The sequence below is a fragment of the Haliotis rufescens genome, unplaced genomic scaffold (assembly GCF_023055435.1).
Source record: "Haliotis rufescens isolate VD_foot unplaced genomic scaffold, xgHalRufe1.0.p SCAF_452, whole genome shotgun sequence".
In the NCBI taxonomy this organism is placed as follows: Eukaryota; Metazoa; Mollusca; class Gastropoda; order Lepetellida; family Haliotidae; genus Haliotis; species Haliotis rufescens.
The window spans coordinates 1-22,796 of NW_025964171.1; the positions used below are offsets into that span (position 1 = coordinate 1).

Genomic DNA, 22,796 nt, shown 5'->3' on the forward strand with positions numbered 1-22,796 from the left:
AATCCCCCTCTCTTACAAACTGTACAACTTAATTCCCTCTCTCGCACTAACTGTAAGCTAAATTCCCTCTCTCGCACTAACTGAAAACTAAATTCCCTCTCTCGCACTAACAGTACAACTTAATTTCCTCTCTCTCGCACTAACTGTATAAGTAAAATTTCTCGTGAGCACAAACTATAAAACTGAATTCACTTTCATGAACTAACTGTGCAACTAATTTCCCTCTCTCGCACTAACTGTTCAACTAAAGTTCCTCATTAGCACAAACTGTACAACTGAATTCCCTCTCTCGCACTAACTGTACAACCACATTCCCTCTCTCGCCTTATAGATTCCCTCTCTCTCACTAACTGTAAAACTAATTTCCCTCTCTCGCACTAACTGTTCAACTAAAGTTCCTCATTAGCACAAACTGTACAACTAAATTCCCTCTCTCGCACTAACTGTACAACTTAATTTCCTCTCTCTCGCACTAATTGTACAACTAAAATCTCTCATTAGCACAAACTGTACAACTAAAATTTCTCTCTCGCACTAACTGTACAACTTAATTCCCCCTCTCGCACTAACTGTAAACTAAATTCCCTCTCTCGCACTAACTGTACAACTAAATTACCTCTCTCGCACTAACAGTACAATTGAATTCCCTCTCTCGCACTAACTGTACAACTTAATTTCCTCTCTCTCGCACTAACTGTATAACTTAATTCCATCTCTCGCACTAACTGCACAACTGAAATCCCCCTCTCTTACAAACTGTACAACTTAATTCCCTCTCTCGCACTAACTGTAAGCTAAATTCCCTCTCTCGCACTAACTGAAAACTAAATTCCCTCTCTCGCACTAACAGTACAACTTAATTTCCTCTCTCTCGCACTAACTGTATAAGTAAAATTTCTCGTGAGCACAAACTATAAAACTGAATTCACTTTCATGAACTAACTGTGCAACTAATTTCCCTCTCTCGCACTAACTGTTCAACTAAAGTTCCTCATTAGCACAAACTGTACAACTGAATTCCCTCTCTCGCACTAACTGTACAACCACATTCCCTCTCTCGCCTTATAGATTCCCTCTCTCTCACTAACTGTAAAACTAAATTCCCTCTTTCGTACAAACTGTACAACCACATTCCCTCTCTCGCCCTGTAGATTCCCTCTTTTCCAGTAACTCTACAACGAAATTCCTTTTCTTGCACAAACTGTACAACTAAATTCCCTCTCTCGCACTTACTGAAAACTAAATTCCCTCTCTTGCACTAACTGCACAACTAAATTCCGTCTCACGCACTAACTGTAAAACTAAATTCTGTCTCTCGCACTAACTGTACAACTACATTCCATCTCTCGCCCTTTAAATTCCCTCTTTTCCAGTAACTGTACAACTAAATTCCCTTTCTTGCACTAAATGTACTACTAAATTCCATCTTTTGCACTAACTGTACAACTAAATTCCCTTTCTCGCACTAACTTTATGACTAAATTCCCTCTCTCGCACTAACTGTAAACTAAATTCCCTCTCTCGCACTAACAGTACAATTGAATTCCCTCTCTCGCACTAACTGTACAACTAAAATTCCTCATGAGCACAAACTGCACAACTGAAATCCCCCTCTCTCACAAACTATACAACTTAATTCCCTCTCTCGCACTAACTGTAAACTAAATTCCCTCTCTTGCACTTACTGAAAACTAAATTCCCTCTCTCGCATTAACTGTACAACTAAAATCTCTCATTAGCACAAACTGTACAACTAAATTCCCTCTCTCGCACTAACTGTACAACCTAATTTCCTCTCTCGCACTAACTGTATAACTAAATTCCCTTTATCGCACTAACTGTACAACTTAATGTCCTCATTAGCACAAACTGTAAACTGAATTCCTTTCTCGCACTAAGTGTGCAACTAAATTCACTCTCTCGCACTAACCGTACAACTTAATTCCCTTTCTCGCACTAACTGTACAACTAAATTCCCTCTCTCGCCCTAGCTGTACAACTAACCTCCTCTCTCGCACTAGCTGTACAACTAAATTCCCTCTCTCGTCCTAGGGGTCCAACTAAATTCCCTCTCACGCTCTAGCTGTACAAATAAATTCCTCCCTCGCACTAACAGTACAACTAAATTTCCTCTCTCGCACTAACTGCAAACTTAATTCCCTCTCTCGCACTAACTCTACAACTAAATTCCCTCTCTCGCACTAACAGTACAATTGAATTCCCTCTGTCGCACTAACTGTACAACTAAAATTCCTCATGAGCACAAACTGCACAACTGAAATCCCCCTCTCTCACAAACTGTACAACTTAATTCCCTCTCTCGCACTAACTGTAAACTAAATTCCCTCTCTCGCACTTACTGAAAACTAAATTCCCTCTCTCGCACTAATTGTACAACTAAAATCTCTCATTAGCACAAACTGTACAACTAAATTCCCTCTCTCGCACTAACTGTACAACTAAATTCCCTCTCTCGCATTAACAGTACAATTGAATTCCCTCTCTCGCACTAACTGTACAACTAAAATTCCTCATGAGCACAAACTGCACAACTGAAATCCCCCTCTCTCACAAACTGTACAACTTAATTCCCTCTCTCGCACTAACTGTAAGCTAAATTCCCTCTCTCGCACTAACTGAAAACTAAATTCCCTCTCTCGCACTAACTGTACAACTTAATTTCCTCTCTCTCGCACTAACTGTACAACTAAAATCTCTCATTAGCACAAACTGTACAACTAAAATTCCTCTCTCGCACTAACTGTACAACTTAATTCCCCCTCTCGCACTAACTGTAAACTAAATTCCCTCTCTCGCACTAACTGTACAACTAAATTACCTCTCTCGCACTAACAGTACAATTGAATTCCCTCTCTCACACTAACTGTACAACTTAATTTCCTCTCTCTCGCACTAACTGTATAACTTAATTCCATCTCTCGCACTAACTGTACAACTAAAATCTCTCATTAGCACAAACTGTACAACTAAAATTCCTCTTTCGCACTAAGTGTACAACTTAATTCCCCCTCTCGCACTAACTGTAAACTAAATTCCCTCTCTCACACAAACAGTACAACTAAATTCCCTCTCTCGCACTAACTGTACAATTTAATTCCCTCCCTCGCACTAACAGTACAATTGAATTCCCTCTGTCGCACTAACTGTACAACTAAAATTCCTCATGAGCACAAACTGCACAACTGAAATTCCATCTCTCGCACTAACTGTACAACTAAAATCTCTCATTAGCACAAACTGTACAACTAAATTCCCTCTCTCGCCCTAGCTGTACAACTAACCTCCTCTCTCGCACTAGCTGTACAACTAAATTCCCTCTCTCGTCCTAGCTGTACAACTAAATTCCCTCTCTCGCCCTAGGTGTCCAACTAAATTCCCTCTCACGCTCTAGCTGTACAACTAAATTCCTCTCCAGCACTAACTGTACAAATAAATTCCTCCCTCGCACTAACTGTACAACTAAATTCCTCTCTCGCACATACTGTACAACTAAAGTTCCCTATCTCGCACTAACTGTACAACTGAATTCTACCTGGAACATTAGATGGCAAAATTCCCTTGGTGTGTCAGCTAAGACAAAGTGATGCAGATTTTTTACATGTTTGCAACTTTGATGAAACCCCCGAGCACGGGTAAGGTGCTGACAAACGGAAATACATAATCAGGGCGAACCGAGAATCGAGCCCACGATCATATAACCTATGGGCCAACGAAACGCCACCAAATAAACAATGGTCGTCAGTTTTCAACAAATTTGCCAAACAGCATGAAAACAGTTGGGAACACATAGCTTGAATGCAACTGACCTATTCCGTGTGAACATGTGCACGTGTTCACGTGATGTGCGAGAAAAGTGAATTTAACCACTAAAAAATGCAAGTGTGCATGCGCACAGTTACCAGTGTGAAATTCTGGTATAAAACATGAGCAGGATTGTACTCTCTCATCACATGAAACCTTTTAAAACAACGAACATGCCTCGACTAACAGCAGAGCAGAGGGAGAGAGCCATGTTGCAAATGGGAGCGGAAGTGGCAGCAGAGAAATTGGCGAAGAGTGCTCTTCAGCGACGAGAGTTGGTGCCAGCTCGTCAAGTCTGATAGGCGGGTGTGAATCTACCGACGACGTGGTGCACGTGGACGCACGTTGTTGCGTCCAAGAAGTTGAGCCTTATGGAGGTGGTAGTGTCATGGTCTGGGGTGGTATCTACGGGGACCAGAAGACAGATCTGGTCATCATCGAGGGAAATCCCACTGCACGTCGTTACATTGATGAGGTGTTGCGGCCTCTGGAACTGCCTTTCCTGCAACGACACCCACGGACGCTGTTAAAGCAGGACAGCGCCACCCCTCACACAGCTCGAGTCACAAGCGACTTTCTGAACGCCAACAACGTGACCGTATTACAGTGGCCATCCAGACCACCGTACCTGTCGCCCATAGAGCTCATCTGGGACCAACTTGGACGCAGGAGTCGGAAACGTCCACTGCTGCCATTGACAAGGATGCCTTGGCAATTGCCCTGCAGGAGGAATGACGTAGGATCCCTCATCAGGATGTGAGGAGACTCGTGTACTCAGTTCGACGTCGTGTTTGGGTCTGCATCGTTACTGGAGGGGTCACATGCGATACTGAGCCATGTGTGTAGCACAGGACTTTAAAAGAGATCGACGTCGATTCTGCGGGTGTGATCTAATACTGGACAGTGCACCCAGCATGATAAACGTGTCTACCCAACCTGTACATGTTTTTTTTTATCAAATTATTTTCAAATACCGTTTTTGAATAATTGATTTTTATAGTAAAACATCAACTGCTACTAAACTTTGCGTGTGTTTTGTTTTCGACCAGAAATGTGTTTGGTGGCACTTCTTTTTGCCCGTTAGTTTATTGTGTACGCCTTAGCAACACAACTCCACACTGACAACGACAACTAGCAAAACCTGTTTCGCCTTTCCACGTATTGTGCAAATTCTAGGTAGTGATCAATACGTCAGCATCACACCGTCGATGTCTTTGCAGGGAAATTGAAAAGTTGAGTTTGAGAAAAATTATTATTTTATGACTCAACTCAGATGCGCTATCGATCCGCGAGGATTCCAGGTAAGAGCGTAGATTCCCAACAACCAAGCTTTATAACGGGATCGGATGGCCAGGCTATCTGACTCAGCAGATGCATGTCATCTTACCCAATTTCGACAATCGATATAGCCTCGGAATTGTTCCATTTTTATCAACTCGTGTTGATATATTTGATATCAAAAGACACTCAGGTGAGCTTCTCTATATACATAAAGTGGAACACTAAGAGAACTGTCCAGAATGAAGAACCCCAGGACATATCGGAGAAATCTTGCATGCATATAATGTAAATTTGGATAAAAATATTTTGATTAGTTTATTAAGAACTCAAATAAAACTTAGCAATATAGCAGTTGATAAGTATAATATCAATTATATTTGTCACGTCAGAGCTTAAAATTACTTTCACGCACGTAGCACAACAACATCGGTGCTTGTGTCACTGGCACTACGTAGGCAAACTTCGTCGGTCCAATTGAGTTTAAAGTGACAACTGGTAAGTATGGCCTATGACAGTAATGCTTATGTGCTTGAACAAACAAGATTACCTGCAATGTATTTTCTCTTTCAATTGCGTTTTTATTTGCGTGCGCACTTAACCTTTAACGAGGAGCATATTGTCCAAATTCTTTGTACACCTATGGTCTACCTGCTTATATTTATATTTCGAAATTGAATGTTTCTTTTTATATTCAATTATTTACATTAAATGTATTACATTTAAAATGCACGACAATGGATTGCCGCTTGCGCATGCGTAATCAATAAGAACAGCCAAAGCGGTGAGCGGTGTACACATGTTGCAAATTGATTCATGAATGACACAGTATTCATTTGTAACAAATTAGAGATGTAGCAGAAAGCAAAAAGGGGCATACAATTTAGGGCGGAATTTGAATTTAATCATTATCAATGTGACACTTTGGAAAAAGTTCGTAATATGCATGTACCTATACTCTGTTTATAGTGAATAGTTAAACATAGGCATACTTAGGTTTTGTTATAGTAAGAAATCTGCACATTTCTGTTTCAAATACTGGACACGTAAAACGATTGCAGAATTCATATCTAATGTCTTGTTTGCACAAACATAACTGAATAAATATAAAAGTTTCGACAGGAAGGTAAAAACATCTCGCAAACTGACATTGTCTCCAGACAGAAGCAAATGTCTTACGAGATGGGACAGATACATACACTTAATACGATAGAAGCGTCTGTCTTTTTCAGCGTGCATGTCGACAACAAATAAAAAACTACGTACAATTATTCAAAAATCTAAAAATATTCGATACAAATATATATATATTGATTTCTTACCAATGATGAACATCACACTGTAAACTGAGAGAGCGTTCATTTTGTAGTTCGCCACCAACGGTCTGCCTACGGTTTTGACAAGGCACCAACAATCCTAAGCGGTTTTATATATGCCGTGACGTCATTCTAAGATTCTCAGAAAAACCTGTATCGAGGGGAGATGATCACGCAAACATGAACAGCTCGAACAGTTCAATCCTATCCAAACAGTAAATTTCTGAGAAAAACCTGTTTCGAGAGAAAATGATCACGGAAACATCATCAGCAACATGAATCGATATACTGAACGCATCCTCCCCCTCCCCCCCCCCCTCCCCCCCTCCCCCCCCTCCCCTCCCCTCCCCCCCCCCCCCCCCCCCCCCCCTCCCGCCCGACCCCCCTACCCCCATCCCAACCCATTACCCACCTCTCTAATAACTGGCGTTTAAGATTGATTTTCAGGTTCCATCAACTGATTCCTGCTTGACAGGTAACAATCATCCAATGGCTTACAAAGTGTGTGTTTGTGTGTGTTTGGGGTGGGGGTTGGAGCCCTTGGGGGGAGGGTGTAGGTGTGATTTTGGGTTTAAGGTGTGTTAAGGGGTCTCGTTGTGTTTGTGTTTTTGTTTTTTGTTGGTATTGTTTTACGCCGCACTCAGCAATATTCCAGCTATATGACGGTGATGGGTGTCGTTGAGGGAGGAAGGATGCTATATAATTCAAACATCGGAAGATGAGGTGTGGTGAAGATGGGTTTAAACCCTTTAGAACAAGTACCACCTTTAATCCTATTTTTGCATGATGGCAGGGGATCAAAACCCCGATCATCCTTTTTTCAGGAAGACGCATGACCACGTAGGCGGTCTCATACATGCGGAAACTTGTCACTTGTACTTTTAGTATTGATTGCAATTGTATCATAACACTTTAACTAACAAATGTGTTTCAACAACATAACACGATAGCTGTTGTAAAGAAAATATTGAAATCACAAACAAGCTGTGCCTGACAACAGGGACTACTTCGCCATTGCTTCAGCCACAAAATAAGAATAAATTATGGAATTATACACATGGTGTCTATACATCGACATATATGGATGTATTGTATGTGCAAGCATTCTGTCTAACATATTGCATGGCAACAATATACACAAATGTTCCAAAGTAGCAGATCAATGAGGCGACTTCCAGGAAGAGGACAGTTAACTGGAAAAATGGTTGTAATGCTGTAATCAATGTCGGCGTCTGCTGACCGTGTGACTCATCTTGTGTGTGTTTGTGTTTGTGTGTTTGTGTGTATGTGCGTGTGTGTGTATGTATGTGTGTGTGTGAGGGGGGGGGGGGGGGGGGGGGGGAACTTATTTGATATTTGATAGCCAATACATTACCACTTCATTACCAGTTACATATTAACTTATAAAACTAGAGTGAGTGAGTATGGGTTAACGACGCTTTTAGTAATATTCCAACAATATCACGGCGGGAGACACCAGACATTGTACCCATGTTGGGACTCGAACCTGGGGCTTCAGGGTGTGACGAGCGAACGCTTTAACCACTACGCTACCCGACCGCCCCTATAAAACTGGAAACAATTTAAGAAAACGCGAAAATGAAGTAGCGTGACGGAAATAATTAACTACACGTGTGTGTGTGTGTGTGTGTGTGTGTGTGTGTGTGTGCGTGTGTGTGTGTGTGTCTGCCTGCCTGTCTGTGTGAGTGTGTGTGTGAGCGAATGTGTGTGCGTGTGTATCTGTCTGTATGTGTCTGAGTGTCTTTGTGTGAGAGTGTCGTGTTTGTGAGTACGTAATAATTGTGTTGCGCCATCAGGAAAGACGGTGGGTTGGATAAAGGTTCTGCCCTGAGAGCGGGAGGTCGAGGGTCTGATCCCCTGGCCACCACCTTAAAGTGGAATCAGGTGGTCCATATGGCTGCTTGAAGGTTCTTGGCAAACCATCAGCTGTGACGTAGGTGGTCTTCGAACCGCTATGGTTTGGTGCATCTCTAACGCTACTGGTTCCGCTGCTCCGGAACCACCCATACCTTAATCATCTTACAACAACAAAAAACAAATTTTCCATGACACTGATCTTACAAGCACGGACATGGTGCTAACAAACATAGGATCATAATATAAAGCCACTCTGAATACCAGATAGTATGCCCACGATATTGAATTATTTCTAGGCGGCGCTGATGCCTTCCTGAACGAAGCCATAAACACGTTAAACAAGTTTTAGAAAATGCCTGGACTAAACATAAATATCGATGAAATTAAGGCAATATGGATAGGATCAATGGCAACGAAATGCCAATCAAGATTTAAATTTAGCCTGACATAATGGTGATGTTGAAGTATGACACTACTTCATTATGAAATAATCACAAGAATTCTTTCAATTTGAAGAAAACGAAACCTCACTTTAGTTGGCAAAATTACTGTAATTAAAACATGGGCTTTCTCAACACTAGTTCATTACCAATACCTCTCCCAAACCCTCCTGAAGATACTTTTTACCAAACTTAAAACAATGCATGATATAAGGGTACTATACCATATTACAATCGATTGAACCTAAATTTACCTAAATCATGGAGAACTATTTTTATCAACACTTTATCACTTAACATAAGCAACCCATCTGTGACTTACTTAAATCAGGTAAAGGTTCTAGATAATCGTATTACTTCAGTAAATCCATCAGCAGTGTGCGAGTGAGTGAGTAAGTATGGTTTCACGCCGCTTTTAGCAATATTCCAGCAATATCACGGCGGGGGACACCAAAAATGGGCTTCACACATTGTACCCATGTCGGGAATCGAACCCGGGTCTTTGGCGTGACGAGCGAACGCTTTAACCACTAGGCTACCCGACCGCCCCCAGCAGCTTGCAACAAATGGGAAACGTAGATAAATAATTTCCGTATTCGACGTAATAAGCGCCCAGGGCGCACTTAAAATGAGTAATATTGGTCTCTTATTAGAATATTACTTTGGTGAAAAAAACAGAGTTGAACGATAAATATCGTGGTTTATGCTGACAGCCTGAAATGTTTATATACGACAGATAAATTTTTCCAGAATGTCATTGCCCATAATTAAGGGTGCCTGTAGCATACGAGTGCGTATTATATGCGAATAAAAAAGTCTCATGTACATTGATCAGTCGGAAGGGGTGCTAAATGAGATTGTTCACTAGCCAATATACAAGAAAATATCGCCCTGGGCGCTTATTCGGAGCGGGGCGCTTATTACGTCGAATACGGTACATAGATAGGCGACATAGAAAAAGTACGCAGGATACCAAATTACAATTCAAATTCTTACACAGAATTATTTACGATAAAAGAGAATTGTTGAAAGTGAAACTCGTCGACAACGATACCTGCTCATTACATGGAATAGCAAAAAAATACCATGTTTATCTGGAATGCACAATTGTCAACAACGTTTGGGAAGATCTAAAACAATCCTTAAGTGATGTACATTGTACATGGACATATTGTTCAATTTACATTCCTCTAGGAAGGATTAATAACAACTTTCTAAACCATATTGTAATTGCAGCAAAAAGACACATTTATGTTATGAGTATAACAGGGTTAAAGCCCCGCTTCTCCAATTTGGTAAAGGTTATGGAATATATTAATCACGTCGAAGAGTTTATCGCCAGAAGAAACAATACAGCAACGTGAAATGTGTAATTTTTTCTGACGCAAGAAATCCCCGCACGTAACCCCTTATATATAAGTTCATATTTAAGAAATCCACTACAACAAATCGGGCCCCTCGTGTTGCTATTTCATAGTTATCACATTCGACTGATGAGTTTGATGCTAAACATATATAATGTGAACATACCACCTGCATGATCACAATTGTACCGGCTCTACTGAATAAAAAGACAAAACTCTGACTAAGAAACTGCTGCGCCACCCGTGTTGCTTCTATTGCTGCAATATTTATTTTACAACATTTAAACAGAAAATCGTGCAGTTTTGTGACACAATGAACGTGACGTGGAAATGTATATTACATAGCCACTTCACAAACTACCTTACTGCCACAGAATTTACGTGAGTGAGTGACTTGGTTAGTTGGGTTTAACACTGCATGAACACTATTATACCCCCGACCTACATGTGAAGCGACGGTGGTATATAATGATACCTAGGAATTCCGTCCGTTCATCTTTCCGAGGACATATTTTGTGTGCGACCAATAACTTAAAAACTACTAAATATAGATTATTTTCAAACTTGGTGAATACTTTTTATACTAAGGGGAGAGTTGCAGTGCGAAGTTTTATTTCAATATTTAGATTTTCTTTTAAAAAGTACAGCTTTTTTCATTTTTTAACTTAGAATTTATTTGCCAAAACATATGTGAGACCTATAACTTGAAAGCTGATACATGGATTCTTTTCAAATTTAGGGAACAGTTTCCATTCTCACAGACGAGGTGCAGGGAGAGCAAAGTTTGATTGTGAAATGTGTATTTTCTGAAATAAATATAATGTATCTCATGTTTGTGCAACCTACAACTTGAAAACTGCTTCATGGCTTATTTTCCAATTGGGGATACAGTTTCTACACCAATAGGACAGTTGCAGTGCATTTAAAGTTGGATTTCGATAAGAGGATTTTCTGAGAAAATATTGCTTTTTCATGTTTTGATATTAGGTCAAAGTCGGGGTATTAGTAAGCCCTGCTCACTTTTTGGATTGTTTCAGTTATGTCACTTCCAGTCGACTTTATGTGTGAAAGAAGAACAAAACAAAGCTTATCGCTTTGGTGAAACCCACTTGCACGGATATTGTTCAGACACACCGAGCTCCGTGTCACTTTGGGATTTGAACCCGTAACAACCGTTCATGGATAAGGAAAGTTACTGAATATCTTAGTTGCTCCTTAGCTTCTGGTCCGACCGCTTCGCTTACAACAAATGAACGCGACGGTGCAATATAGGAATTCATGCTAAACAGAACAAAGAATTACTTAGACAGACAGACAGATTTATTTCGTATATGTGGCCATGAGACCAATAGCACAATGACATTTTGTTTCAGGACAATTAGTGGAACACCATTTGTTTATTAGATATACATATGTGAAAAGATATATTAATTTCGGGTATATTTCTTAATTTACTAAGAAACTGCTTAGATAAATGCATTGCATTATCTGCTTGCACTTAAAGTACTCTACATGCACATGTAATTAGGTTTCGACATGAACTGTTAAATCAAGATATTTTATTTGTTATATATTACTGCAAGTCTTTCTGAACCGAGAAACCATTCCCATGTTTATATATCTTTCAAACTTTCTTGAAAACAACAACTTTTGTCGTAACAGTATTTACCGATACCCTCCCCATTCAGCACAGTATTTAAATGGAACATTCCTCGTTGTCTGCAAATTAAAAACACGATCTGCAGTTATTGCAACATCATCAGCAAAAAGTCTAAACGATTATGCCTGTACATCTTCATCTACGATAACACAACTGTAATCGGTGTTCACGATATCATCCCCATATTCATCAATGTAAAAGATAAAAAGAAGTGGTGATAGCTGTATAGTGAACATCCCTGTCTTACACCTGAAAGCGTATTGCATCTGAAGGCTACTACTGATTTTACGTTTCCATATATACTTCTTAGTGGTGTCCCTATCTTACCATACATACCTTTTCCGAGTAACTTATGATTAAGAGCGACAAAATCCTGTCATATTTTCCTTTTTGCCTTTTTGTTCGCGAAAAGGTGAGCGTAACCTGCCCCACCGTTGACACCCGTCACAAATATGTGCACAGACAAGTCAATTGTTCATCTGAAATAACACGGAACATATGGTACAAGTCAAAATAGGGAATTGCACCGGACATCATTATTGTCACTGATGCGACATAATGCCCTCCACATTACTAGTGAGTGAGCGAGTTTTGTTTTACGCTGCTTTTAGCGATATTCTAGCAAAATCACGGCAGGGGACACCAGAAAGGGGTGTAACATACTGTGCCCATGAGGGGAATCAAACCCGGATCTTCAGCGTGACGAGCGAACACTTTAACCACTAGGCTACCCCACCTCCTTCCACATTACTAAGATAAATGCTTTTTGAAAGTTTTACTGGGGCCTTTAATGTTGTAACCTTGATCAGACAGCTTTTGAGCAAGAGTCTAGTGACACTTTTTCAAATCTTGGCAGAAAGAGTATGCACGATTGTACTTCAAAAATTGTGAAATGTAGACAACAAGGGCTGGAGCTGCAACAATATTGTTCGACATATTGACTGTTGGAAAGTTGAAGTCATCCCTCTTGTCAGACAGTCTTGTTGAGAGTGTTTTGTCACTTACAATCTTATGCATAGATCTAAATATGAAACAGATGTAGCGCTCTCACTGGGCATCGTTATTTCTAGTTCAGGTGGGTAAATCAGTGGAAGGTAATTTGCTATTTCCTGGTTATTGAACAATATCACATCATCAATATACATGAAGCTAAAGTTAAACTTATTGACTAATTTACATTGATTTGACTATAAAAATCTCTTTTGTTCCACTGTGCTGAATGCTTTTTGTGGGATTCAATACTTGATGTGGATATTTTACTTATAATATCTATCTACTTGCGTCATCCTTCGAAACAGGATTATCGGACTGTAACAAGCCAACACTCCTCAACACCTGGTGTTAGTAGGTTTACACTCACTCGTTTATGTTGGTCTCTTAGAACTCGCTTGAAACTACGAGTAACACGCACGGATACCCCTGAGACTGACGCTCTGATTGATAGTCAACATTAAAATAGCTGTAGTTATAACTTCCTCTGAACACACACAAACAGATTATGTTGCCACTCATAAAATGTTTTCAGGTCTTTCAGATATACAGTTTTACAAGGCAAATATCCTTTAACTATTGTGTCGTCATACATCCTTGTGTCACTTTTTCCTCCGTTTTGAACACTTTAACCGACATGGTGAGGTGTGGTTCCAGTTTTCTTCATGAGAGCTGATTTTTGTGTTGTGTTGTGTGTTGTTTTTTTTGTTGGGGGATCGGGGGTGGGGGGTGGGGTGGGGGGGGGGGGGGGGGGGGGGGTGGGGGTGGGGGGGTTGTTAATTTCGGCAGATATTAACTTTGTTTTTTGTTTTTTTGTAGCAAATATAGAATTTGTCATTCTGAATATTGATCTTGTCCATTATATTCTTCATCGCACAACGATTTAATTTAATTCACTTAAAACAAACAAGAAAGTGGTACAGTGTGTGTTCATTACTATATAATAGTATTCCCTTTTAGGAAAGAAATCATGAACGCCATTATTGATCGCCATGAAGGGATACTAACAATGTACACATTAAAGAAGACAACGAACTCCGAAAATAGGAAAAGTGGAACAGAAATAAGCAGGCAAATTGAACAAAATAAGGGTAGGGCCTCTTTAAAGGATCGGTCGGTAACATTTTAATGTGTCCGAATGTAAACTTCAGCCTGTCCCGTCTATAATGCGCGGGCAACTGGTTACAGAGGGTCTATACAGCAAAGGCAGTGTTGATCCACAGGATTATCCCCACGAGAACTCCAAGCATAGACATATCCAGACGGTGTACTCCTGGAAACAATAACAGACTGACGATGACAAGAACTGACTACACTAATATCAATGTTCTGACTTGACTGTCAGTGTTTCTATTTATTCTGATAAAGGGTTTACAAATATAAAATAAAGGGTCCCTATTCTTGCACCAATCAATTTAGACACATAGTGAGAACAACATTCGGAATGTACGTGATGCAGAGTTACCTGCACTTGATGCTGGCGCCAGTTTGCCCACAGTGTCAATGACAGCCTGGGTCGTCTTCCAGACGAACTGGATCCTCTTGTCCGTGACCTGACTCATGTTATCACATGATTGATGGTAGCAGGTTTTCATGTAACCCCGAAAGTCGGCTGCAAGAATACGTTAAATTGTGTGAGTCCAAATTGCACGGATAATAGAATGGTTAGTTTGTTTGTTTATATCTTTGTTGCCTTACGCCGCACTCAGCTATTGTCCATCTATATGACGGCGGTCTCTAAATAATCAAGGACCCGTGAAGATCCGGGGTAGAATAGGTCTTCAGCAACCCATTCTTGCCGTAAAAGGCGACTATGCTTGTCGTAAAAGGCGACTAACGTGATCGGGTGGTCCGGCTCGCTGACTTAGGTGGTGGATGTCATCGATCCCAATTGCGTTGATCGATGCTCATGATATTAATCACTGGATTGTCTGGTCCAGATTCGATTATTTACAGACTGCTGCCATACAGCTGGAATAAACCAACAGACCAGCCAAACAACTAAATAATCAAGTTGGGACCAGACATCCAGTGATGGACATCGTGAGCATCAATCAATGCAATTGAGGAACGATGACATGCATCAACCAAGTCAGAAAGCCTGACCGTCCGATCCCGTTTGTTTCCTCTTAAGACAAGCATGGGTTGCCGTGGACCTAAACTCCCTTCTCGTTTGCAACATGTTAGAAATGGTTGCACCCCGACTATGAGTATTTTTACACAGGGTTGTCAGTGTGGTGAGCGATGCATCAACAATGCGACCACTGCAAGTGTTAGGATGCACCTTGTAGTGGAAGACTCTTTCTACTCGACTGTTCGAGTATACTTTCATAATCAATACCATGTATACCGCTACGATCTGGTCGGAATGGTGGCAACAGTAGGTATTTAACTCCCAATGTCATGTAGGCGTCATTCATGAATACTCGTGTATTATATCTCAAATTCCATGAATTATCATGACAAAGAAACGATCAAGCTTCAATTTCGTTTCAACATCTAAGCGTGGGCACGGGTGGCCCAGTCGTCTGAGGCGCCGCGATTCGCTGTGTAGAGTTGGGTCCCTTGGGCACGCCAGAAACCTATGGCGGGTTCGAATCCCGGTTCGCCCCGATTATGTTTCTAGGTTTGTCAGCACCATACCCGTGCTCGTGGGTTTCACCTAAGAGGTAAACGTCTGAGACCTGCGTCACTTCGGGCTTTCCGCCCACATTAAGCTGACACGTCGTGATAAAACTGGAATACTGTTAAAAGCGGCGTTAAACCAACTCACTCAACGTCTTAGCTCTGAATTTCGTGAGTGTAGTTTGATTGAAGTGCTTCTCCGTTTGGAGACCATTGACGTGACACTTAATTGTCAGGTCAATGCTCTCCAAACGAAGAAGCTATAGAAGCAGAATCTACCAGAGTATTTATCGTACTAGAATAGTTGCATAACGCGCGATTGGATGGCATTACAAACAAACCTTCTTACCAGTGTCAGTGAGGAAGATGGACGGGATGCCACTCAACCAGAGGGTACTGTGGTCACTTCTCATAAGGTCCGAGTAGGTGATGGTTTCGCCGACAGTAACAGAAGGCCCAGTTAAGGTGGAGATGTAAACCTTCTCCATGCCAAACTCCGGCTGACCCAGAGCGGTGTAGGATTGAATGAAAGAGTTGAGAACAGCTGAGTCAAAAGGACGTCCGATGACTGTCAGGAAGTCTCCTTTGTTGTTGTTTGAGGCGATGCTGCTCACAACGCTGGGAAACAGCTGCAACAAATGCATGAGTCTTTTCACGGAAGTCAGAAACCACTAGCTATACCAAGGTGGAATGTACAAAATCGAGTGTGGACCAGATAAACCAATGAAAGAATACACGAGCAACTCTTTGTTTGTTTGTTTTTGTTTAACGCCGCAGTCAGCAATATTCCAGCTATATGACGGTGGTCTGTAAATAATCGAGTATGGACCAGACAATCAAGTGATTGACATCGTGAACATCGATCCACGCATTTGAGATACGATGACAGCCATCCATGTGTCAAGGTGACAACATGCTATCAACTAAGTTATCGAGCAGTCGTGTGGATCCAATTAGTCGCCTTTTAATGGCAAGCATCAGACTGCGAGTCAAGTGATGGGATAATCCGTCTCGATGACTTGGTTGATTGTGCTAGCATTACATAGCCGGGTTCACGACATTGAGTCAGACGGATCTTCAAGCCTAGATACTAACTTGGACTTTCGGGTATGCAAATGAGTACTCCGAAATCGTTTAGATCTTTAATAAATACTTTTGTTTTAATAATTTGAAAATGGACGATGAGGTAACCTAGTAGTTAAAAACAAAGGCTTCTGCTCGTCACGCCCAAGTCCCGAACTCAATTCTCCACATTGGTAAAAATGTGTGAAGCCCTTTCCTGGTGTCCGCCGCCATGATCTCACTGGCATATTGTCCCAGTTTTGACATTTTACTTATGTGTTCTATAACTTTCGTATAAAAGCCAAACTTTTTTTAAGGGGCGGTCGAATAGCCTAGTGGTTAAAGCGATAGTTCGTAACGTCGAAGACCAGGGTTCGATTCCCGACATGGGTACAATGTGTGAAGCCCATATATGGTGCCCACCGCCGTGATATTCCTGGAATCGAACTCACTCACTCACACTCAAACGTTTTCAGAAGTCAACGTCAATCAACGGCATTGACTAAACAATTGTAAGTTCAATCTCAATTACTAGCGACAAAATCTATCCAATTCTTCAGTGGTGTGGAAAATGACGCAATCGCATTGTTAAATGACGTTAATTGGATATGATTTATGTCACTACAAACTGAAAAGTTTGGAAAACTAAAACGTTACCATGTTATATCCAGTAGGTACACTCTGTGATTCCGCGCTGTCATCGAAGTTCAATACATTGTCCATCACAATGACGCCGATTACTGTTGGTAGCGTGGACCAGTATGAATTCACCCAGTGAGTCATAAACGCTCTACTTCCGCATCCAAGAGTTGTGCAGGCTGGGAATGGATGTACAATGAAACCTTCCTAAAAGAATTGAACTTTTTCTAGGATATGTATGAGCACTGTAAACTGCCGCGCCATACTTTACTATAGCGTCGCCCAGTCGTCTTAGACGCCGCACTTCACTGTGCAGAGTTGCGTTCCTTGAGCATGTCAAAAACCTGTGATTGTGGGTTCGAATCCAGGTTCGCCCCGATTAGGTTTCTAGGTTTGTAAGTACCATACCTGTGCTTGTGCGTTTCACCAAAGTGGTAAACGTCTGAGACCCTCTTCACTTCGGACTCCCTGATAAAGCTAACACGTAGTGATATAACTGGAATACTGTTAAAAGCGGCGTTAAACCCAACTCACTCACTCACTGTGGAGGCATATAGGTTTTAATACTTAATGTGCTAACAGTTTTACATAAGGTTGTTTTTCTATGTTGGTGTCAATAATGTTGAACAAATTTATCAAACAGGCATAGTTACGTATTCCCCTAATTTCTCATTCAAATCCCTATTCCACTGATAAATTACGTTATACATATATGTATAAATGGGAACATCTTACTTCTGAATGTTTAACGATCTATGATTCATGTTTTTAGTCTGTAATTCATCGGTTCATATTGGCGAAAGAATGACAAACCATGCAAAACAGAAAACCTTATCATGTTTTTATCGCAGCTTTGAACAGTATTTCAATTATATCACGGCATATCATGTTACCACTTTACCTGTAACCTCACATGTCGTGTTAAGTTCTGTAACTCAGTTTTCCAACATTTGTTCAGTTTTACATGTCATGACTCCAGCTGGTACATGCTGCACGTGGTTTTTCGCCAGAACGCTTTGATCGAATTCCTTCGACCGCGACACGCAGTATTGTTTTACTTTAAGGTACCTCGATGTTTTCTTATGCTTTCTAATATTCCTGGCATTTAAACGGTTCATAATGGATAAAACACGCCTTGTCGGTTTTGGTTGAAAATGTAAAAGTTTAAACCTTGATCTCGGGAAAAGGCCTCGGGCAAACGGCTAGCGGTTTTACATTTTCAAGCAAAACCTCGGAGGCGTGTTTTATCCCACGCATCATACTCCTGGCGAATCTGGCATTCGAACACCCGCGATCATAAGTCAAAGGGGGTACTGAGGGACGCACCTCCGCACAACGAATGTCTTGGTCTTTAAGGACAAGCCTACCGGCGCTGGTACGCAATCCAAGAGAGACAAGGTTCCAATGATCCAATTGCTGGGGGGCGACTAATGTAGTGATGAAGTACCAATGTGGCTACTATTATCGCTGGCTACATTTAGCTGACGGGAACCTGAAGGTGTCATTGTTGTTCTAATGGGTAGGGAATTAACATGCAAAAGTCATTTTTAAGGGTGAAAATATACGTTTTTTTCTTGTTGTAAATTGCTTCAAATATATTCAAACCTTCAGCTCCGGGCAGAAACATTATCAATAAATAGATGGAAAACCTGTTTGGGTGTTATTCATGTTAGGTCCTAGTTTGTTGGGGGAAAACATTGCTTTAAAATATTCAAACCTGATCCAGGCTCCAAGAAGTCGAATGCAACAAACACCACGGTGTAGTCTCGAGTAAACTTGGCGAGATGTTTGGCCGCCTGCAACATGGCCACGACCCCGGCTCCGTTTGCATTCACGCCTGAAAAAATGGTGAATGCAGGTGAGGTGAGGTGAAATGGGGTCTAACGTCGCACCTACGATTATTGCATGCACTGGCCATGGTGTGTGTGTGTGTGAGTGTGAGTGAGTGTGAGTGTGAGTGTGAGTGAGTGAGTGAGTGAGTGAGTGAGTGAGTGAGTGAGTGAGTGAGTGAGTGAGTGAGTGAGTGAGTGAGTGAGTGAGTGAGTGTGTGTGTGTGTGTGTGAGTGAGTGAGTGAGTGAGTGAGTGAGTGAGTGAGTGAGTGAGTGAGTGAGTGTGTGTGTGTGTGTGTGTGTGTGTGTGTGTGTGTGTGTGTGTGTGTGTGTGGCTGCTTTTCGTGCCAGGACACCAGGTTACCATGCCGCAATTTTACATGAATACCCCACTCAGATACAGTATACTGACTCCGAGCCGATCAGTCCTTGCTTTAGCCCCTTAATGCCGAGCGCCAGACAGGGTAACAAAAAGTACCATCTTTTAACGTCATTTTGTATGTCGCGGTCGGGGATCGAACCCGGACCTTCCGCTCCACTAGACCACGGAGGCGGCCGGTAAATAAAGGAAAATTTCATATTTCACACATATTTTTCATGTTTAAAAGGTGAAATTATGATAAAGTTAAATGTAGATCGAATAACTTGGGCAGTTACTCCCCAGGGAGATGAGATTGAAATTCGAGTGTACTCTCATACATTGATGACCAGATTTCAAATGATATGTGGGCGGTGGGGTAGCCTAGTGGTTACAGCGTTCTCCCGTCACGCCGAAGACCCGGGTTCGATTCCCGACATGGGTACAATGTGTGAAGCCTATTTCTGGTGTCCCCGCCGTGATGTTGCTGGAATATTGCTGAACGCGGCGTAAAATCATACTCACTCACTCACTCACTCTTATAATATGTAGCGCCGCAGCAGTACTAGTTAGAATTTTGGCACATCATAAATGACAGTAGTAGTAGTAGTAGTAGTAGTAGTAGTAGTAGTAGTAGTAGTAGTAGTAGTTGTAGTAGTAGTAGTAGTAGTAGTAGTCCCGTAAAGACCCGGTTTAGAATAGGCCTTCAGCAAACCTTGCTTGTCTTAAAAGGAGGTCAGGCTCGCTGACTTGGTTGATGCATGGAATCGTTTCCCAATTGTGTGGATCGATGCTCATGATGTCAATCACTGGATTGTCTTGCCTAGACTCGATTATTTACAGGCCGCCGTCATATAGCTGGAATATTGCTGTGTTGGGCGTTAAGCTGGAATATTGCGGCGTTAAACAACAAATGGAAATGGCTTTGCTGACAGACACCATTTATACATATTTGTCATATTTCTGACTGAGGCGTATAAAAACTTTAACTCATTCATGAATAAAGTTATGATGTAAAAGTATTTCCTTTGAATATATCACGAGTGAGGGTTTGGCAACACAAACTCACCTGGAGTACCCGTCGCAGTGTCGTAATGAGCGGCGACTCCAACTATCCTGTCATTGGCTGTTTTGAAAAGCTTTCCTTTCGAAATGCCAATAACGTTGTTGCCTTTGACCTGAAATAGAGAAACTATCAGTTAAAGAAATTTGAATAAAAACAACTCGTCCTAGCATAATAAGTATATCGATGTTTTTATCGATGAAATTCTCAATAGTTTTAAGTTACACTGACGGGAAAATATTTAAATTGTAACGTGACTGAAATATGTTGGCGTTTCGTAAATTGACTCAGTGAAAATTAGGCACATTACCACTTGAATGATTTTACACATTGACTGTATCATATATGCATCAATTATCCACATGTATATAACCTTCCTACTTCACATTTCACCGAAACATTACACCGAAACGTCACATTCTTTGTAATAAAGAAGTTGTATCTCCATATCTCCCTTGCTGAATCAAAAGTAGTATTAGAAAGGTCAAAGTGTGCGTAGCACCCAGACAAATTCCTTGGAAGTGTTATGATACCTGCTGACGTACACGCAGTACCACTTCGGTAACAAAGGACGTCAATAGGGGCTGCAATAGTTAGAGGTTAATCTATGGCAGTTTTCATATCACATCCCATGTCAACCCGATACCGAATATCAGCCCGATTTGAAAACTGCCACATAATAACCTTTTTATCATATACCATAACATAAAAGTGTAAAATGTATCTATTTGCAAGTGAATTCCAAACAGTTTCACCTGGAAGTCATTGGCTCGGGAAAGCTTGCTGAGCAGACGAGCAGGGACGTAACTCTTACCACCCTGGCTCATATCGTCCGCCCATTCAAAATGCATTGACAAGCCATATCAGCCCGGTTGAGGATGTAATACGTGTCTGGTTATTACAACCCCTGTGATAGGAGCGTCTCCACGTTGGCTCTATTGCAAATGCAAAATGTCTCGTGTCATTGCTAGGTGTATGATAAAGAAAGTTATTGAGGAGTGCATTATTGAATAGTAGTGAGGGGAGAAATAGTGAACGTTATTTAGAAATGCTTTATGGAACATACGCAGGAATGCAACATGGAAAGTTATTGAGGAGCGCAGAATGCAGAACGTTATTCAGCATAACACAATGGACTTTTTTTTAAAGTGTACGTTTAGTTGCATACGTACATGCAATCTATGAGTTTTAAAAAATAAAAATAAAATTTTGTATGCGTGCGTGTGTGTGCTTCTTGTGTAATCTCGCACTCAGCAGTATTCCAGCTATATGACAGGTTGCCTGTAAATAATCGAAACAAACCCGTGATTGATATTGTGAGCAACGATCCACACTGTCGGGGTACGTTGACACGCCTTCAACCCAGTGACCGAACCTGAATACCCGATCCGTGAAGTCACCTCTTATACCCAGCACAGGTTGCCGAGGACCAATTCTTAAACGGGATCCAAACTGGGGACATCAGCATACTAATGCTGGGTAATGTTAAACGTTGATGACGTTACCGTCGAGACACCTGTGGCAAAAGTATGTGTGTGGGTCTCCAAGCCGTAGTCACCGAACTCCTTCAAGATGAAATTCTTTGCCGCCTCTTTGTAGGTCGAGCCTGTGCCGTGGTTCCGTGACTGGGAGAAGTAGCCCTGAATGGTGGTCTTCATCCAGACAGTGTCTACATCAGATGTGCCAAGGACAGACCCTATGGAGGAAATATGGCACATATTACAGGTCACGCACAACACGTTTTGGGATCTTAGATCGTGCGCACAGTCTTAGGACAACAGGTCAATATATTTTTGAGATTTGCGATGTTATTGAGTATTCCATGCACGGAATTTTCGTTTCAACCTACGTTGTTATCGTTTTGAGATACAAACGTTATCAGCCATGTTCCGTACATCTCTCAGTCTTGAGACAGACATGGCGTCACTCTGGAATGTTATGATGTTATGATACCTTGTATGACAACACGAATACACAATAATACTCGCAAATATCAAAACACACCCTGTCGTAGCTGCTTTCGGGCGTCAGTTGCGACCCAACTACAGTTAATGAAAGTATTGCCGTTCCTGGTCACCATGGTCAGTTAAGCCATGACTGTGCAACTCGCCTTGTCAACATCGGCTCAGCTCCAAGGAGTGATTGGTCTAACGACGCTTACTCCAAGTTATCTCCATCAGCATTCATACTCTCATAATAAGGAAACGCAACACCAGCTTTATACTCACATGGTATTACTTACTCTCAGTCCATCTATCAATAACACGACAGGATCAGACCGGGCTCGTCACTAAATGGGAAAACTTAAATCGATCGGGATTCGACCCGATCGACTGCAAACCGCGCTCTCTTCTCCTGATGTTGAAGGTATAATTTTACAGTGTTCGGGCCTAGCCTGTCTTTGTCACATGTCACAATACCTTATTTTGATTCGTTAAAAGTTAGATCTGACCATGAACTCATGTTTGTCG

The 22,796-nt window shown here is 41.4% G+C and overlaps 1 protein-coding gene across 1 annotated transcript; it reads right to left on the reverse strand.

Moving 5' to 3' along the window:
* Window positions 1–11,400: 11,400 nt before the first annotated feature.
* On the reverse strand, window positions 11,401–22,050 carry LOC124148071. The gene is made up of 7 exons (XM_048383197.1): window positions 21,831–22,050; window positions 20,332–20,440; window positions 18,792–18,911; window positions 17,093–17,253; window positions 15,723–16,002; window positions 14,214–14,360; window positions 11,401–14,021 (listed from the first exon to the last, which is right to left on the reverse strand). The coding sequence occupies exons 1-7, from the start codon at window positions 22,041–22,043 to the stop codon at window positions 13,942–13,944; spliced, it is 1,110 nt and encodes a 369-aa protein (XP_048239154.1). The 5' UTR covers window positions 22,044–22,050; the 3' UTR covers window positions 11,401–13,941.
* Window positions 22,051–22,796: the final 746 nt, after the last annotated feature.

What these genes read in the sequence shown, in the direction of transcription:
- LOC124148071 (XM_048383197.1), bottom strand. Translation starts at nt 22,043, where the DNA reads ATGTGCCATATTTCCTCCATAGGGTCTGTCCTTGGCACATCTGATGTA. An exon ending in TTGCCACAGGTGTCTCGACG is followed by an intron (nt 20,441 to 21,830) that starts GTAACGTCATCA and finishes TCTCTATTTCAG; the next exon opens with GTCAAAGGCAACAACGTTAT. An exon ending in TACCTACTGGATATAACATG is followed by an intron (nt 16,003 to 17,092) that starts GTAACGTTTTAG and finishes CATTTGTTGCAG; the next exon opens with CTGTTTCCCAGCGTTGTGAG.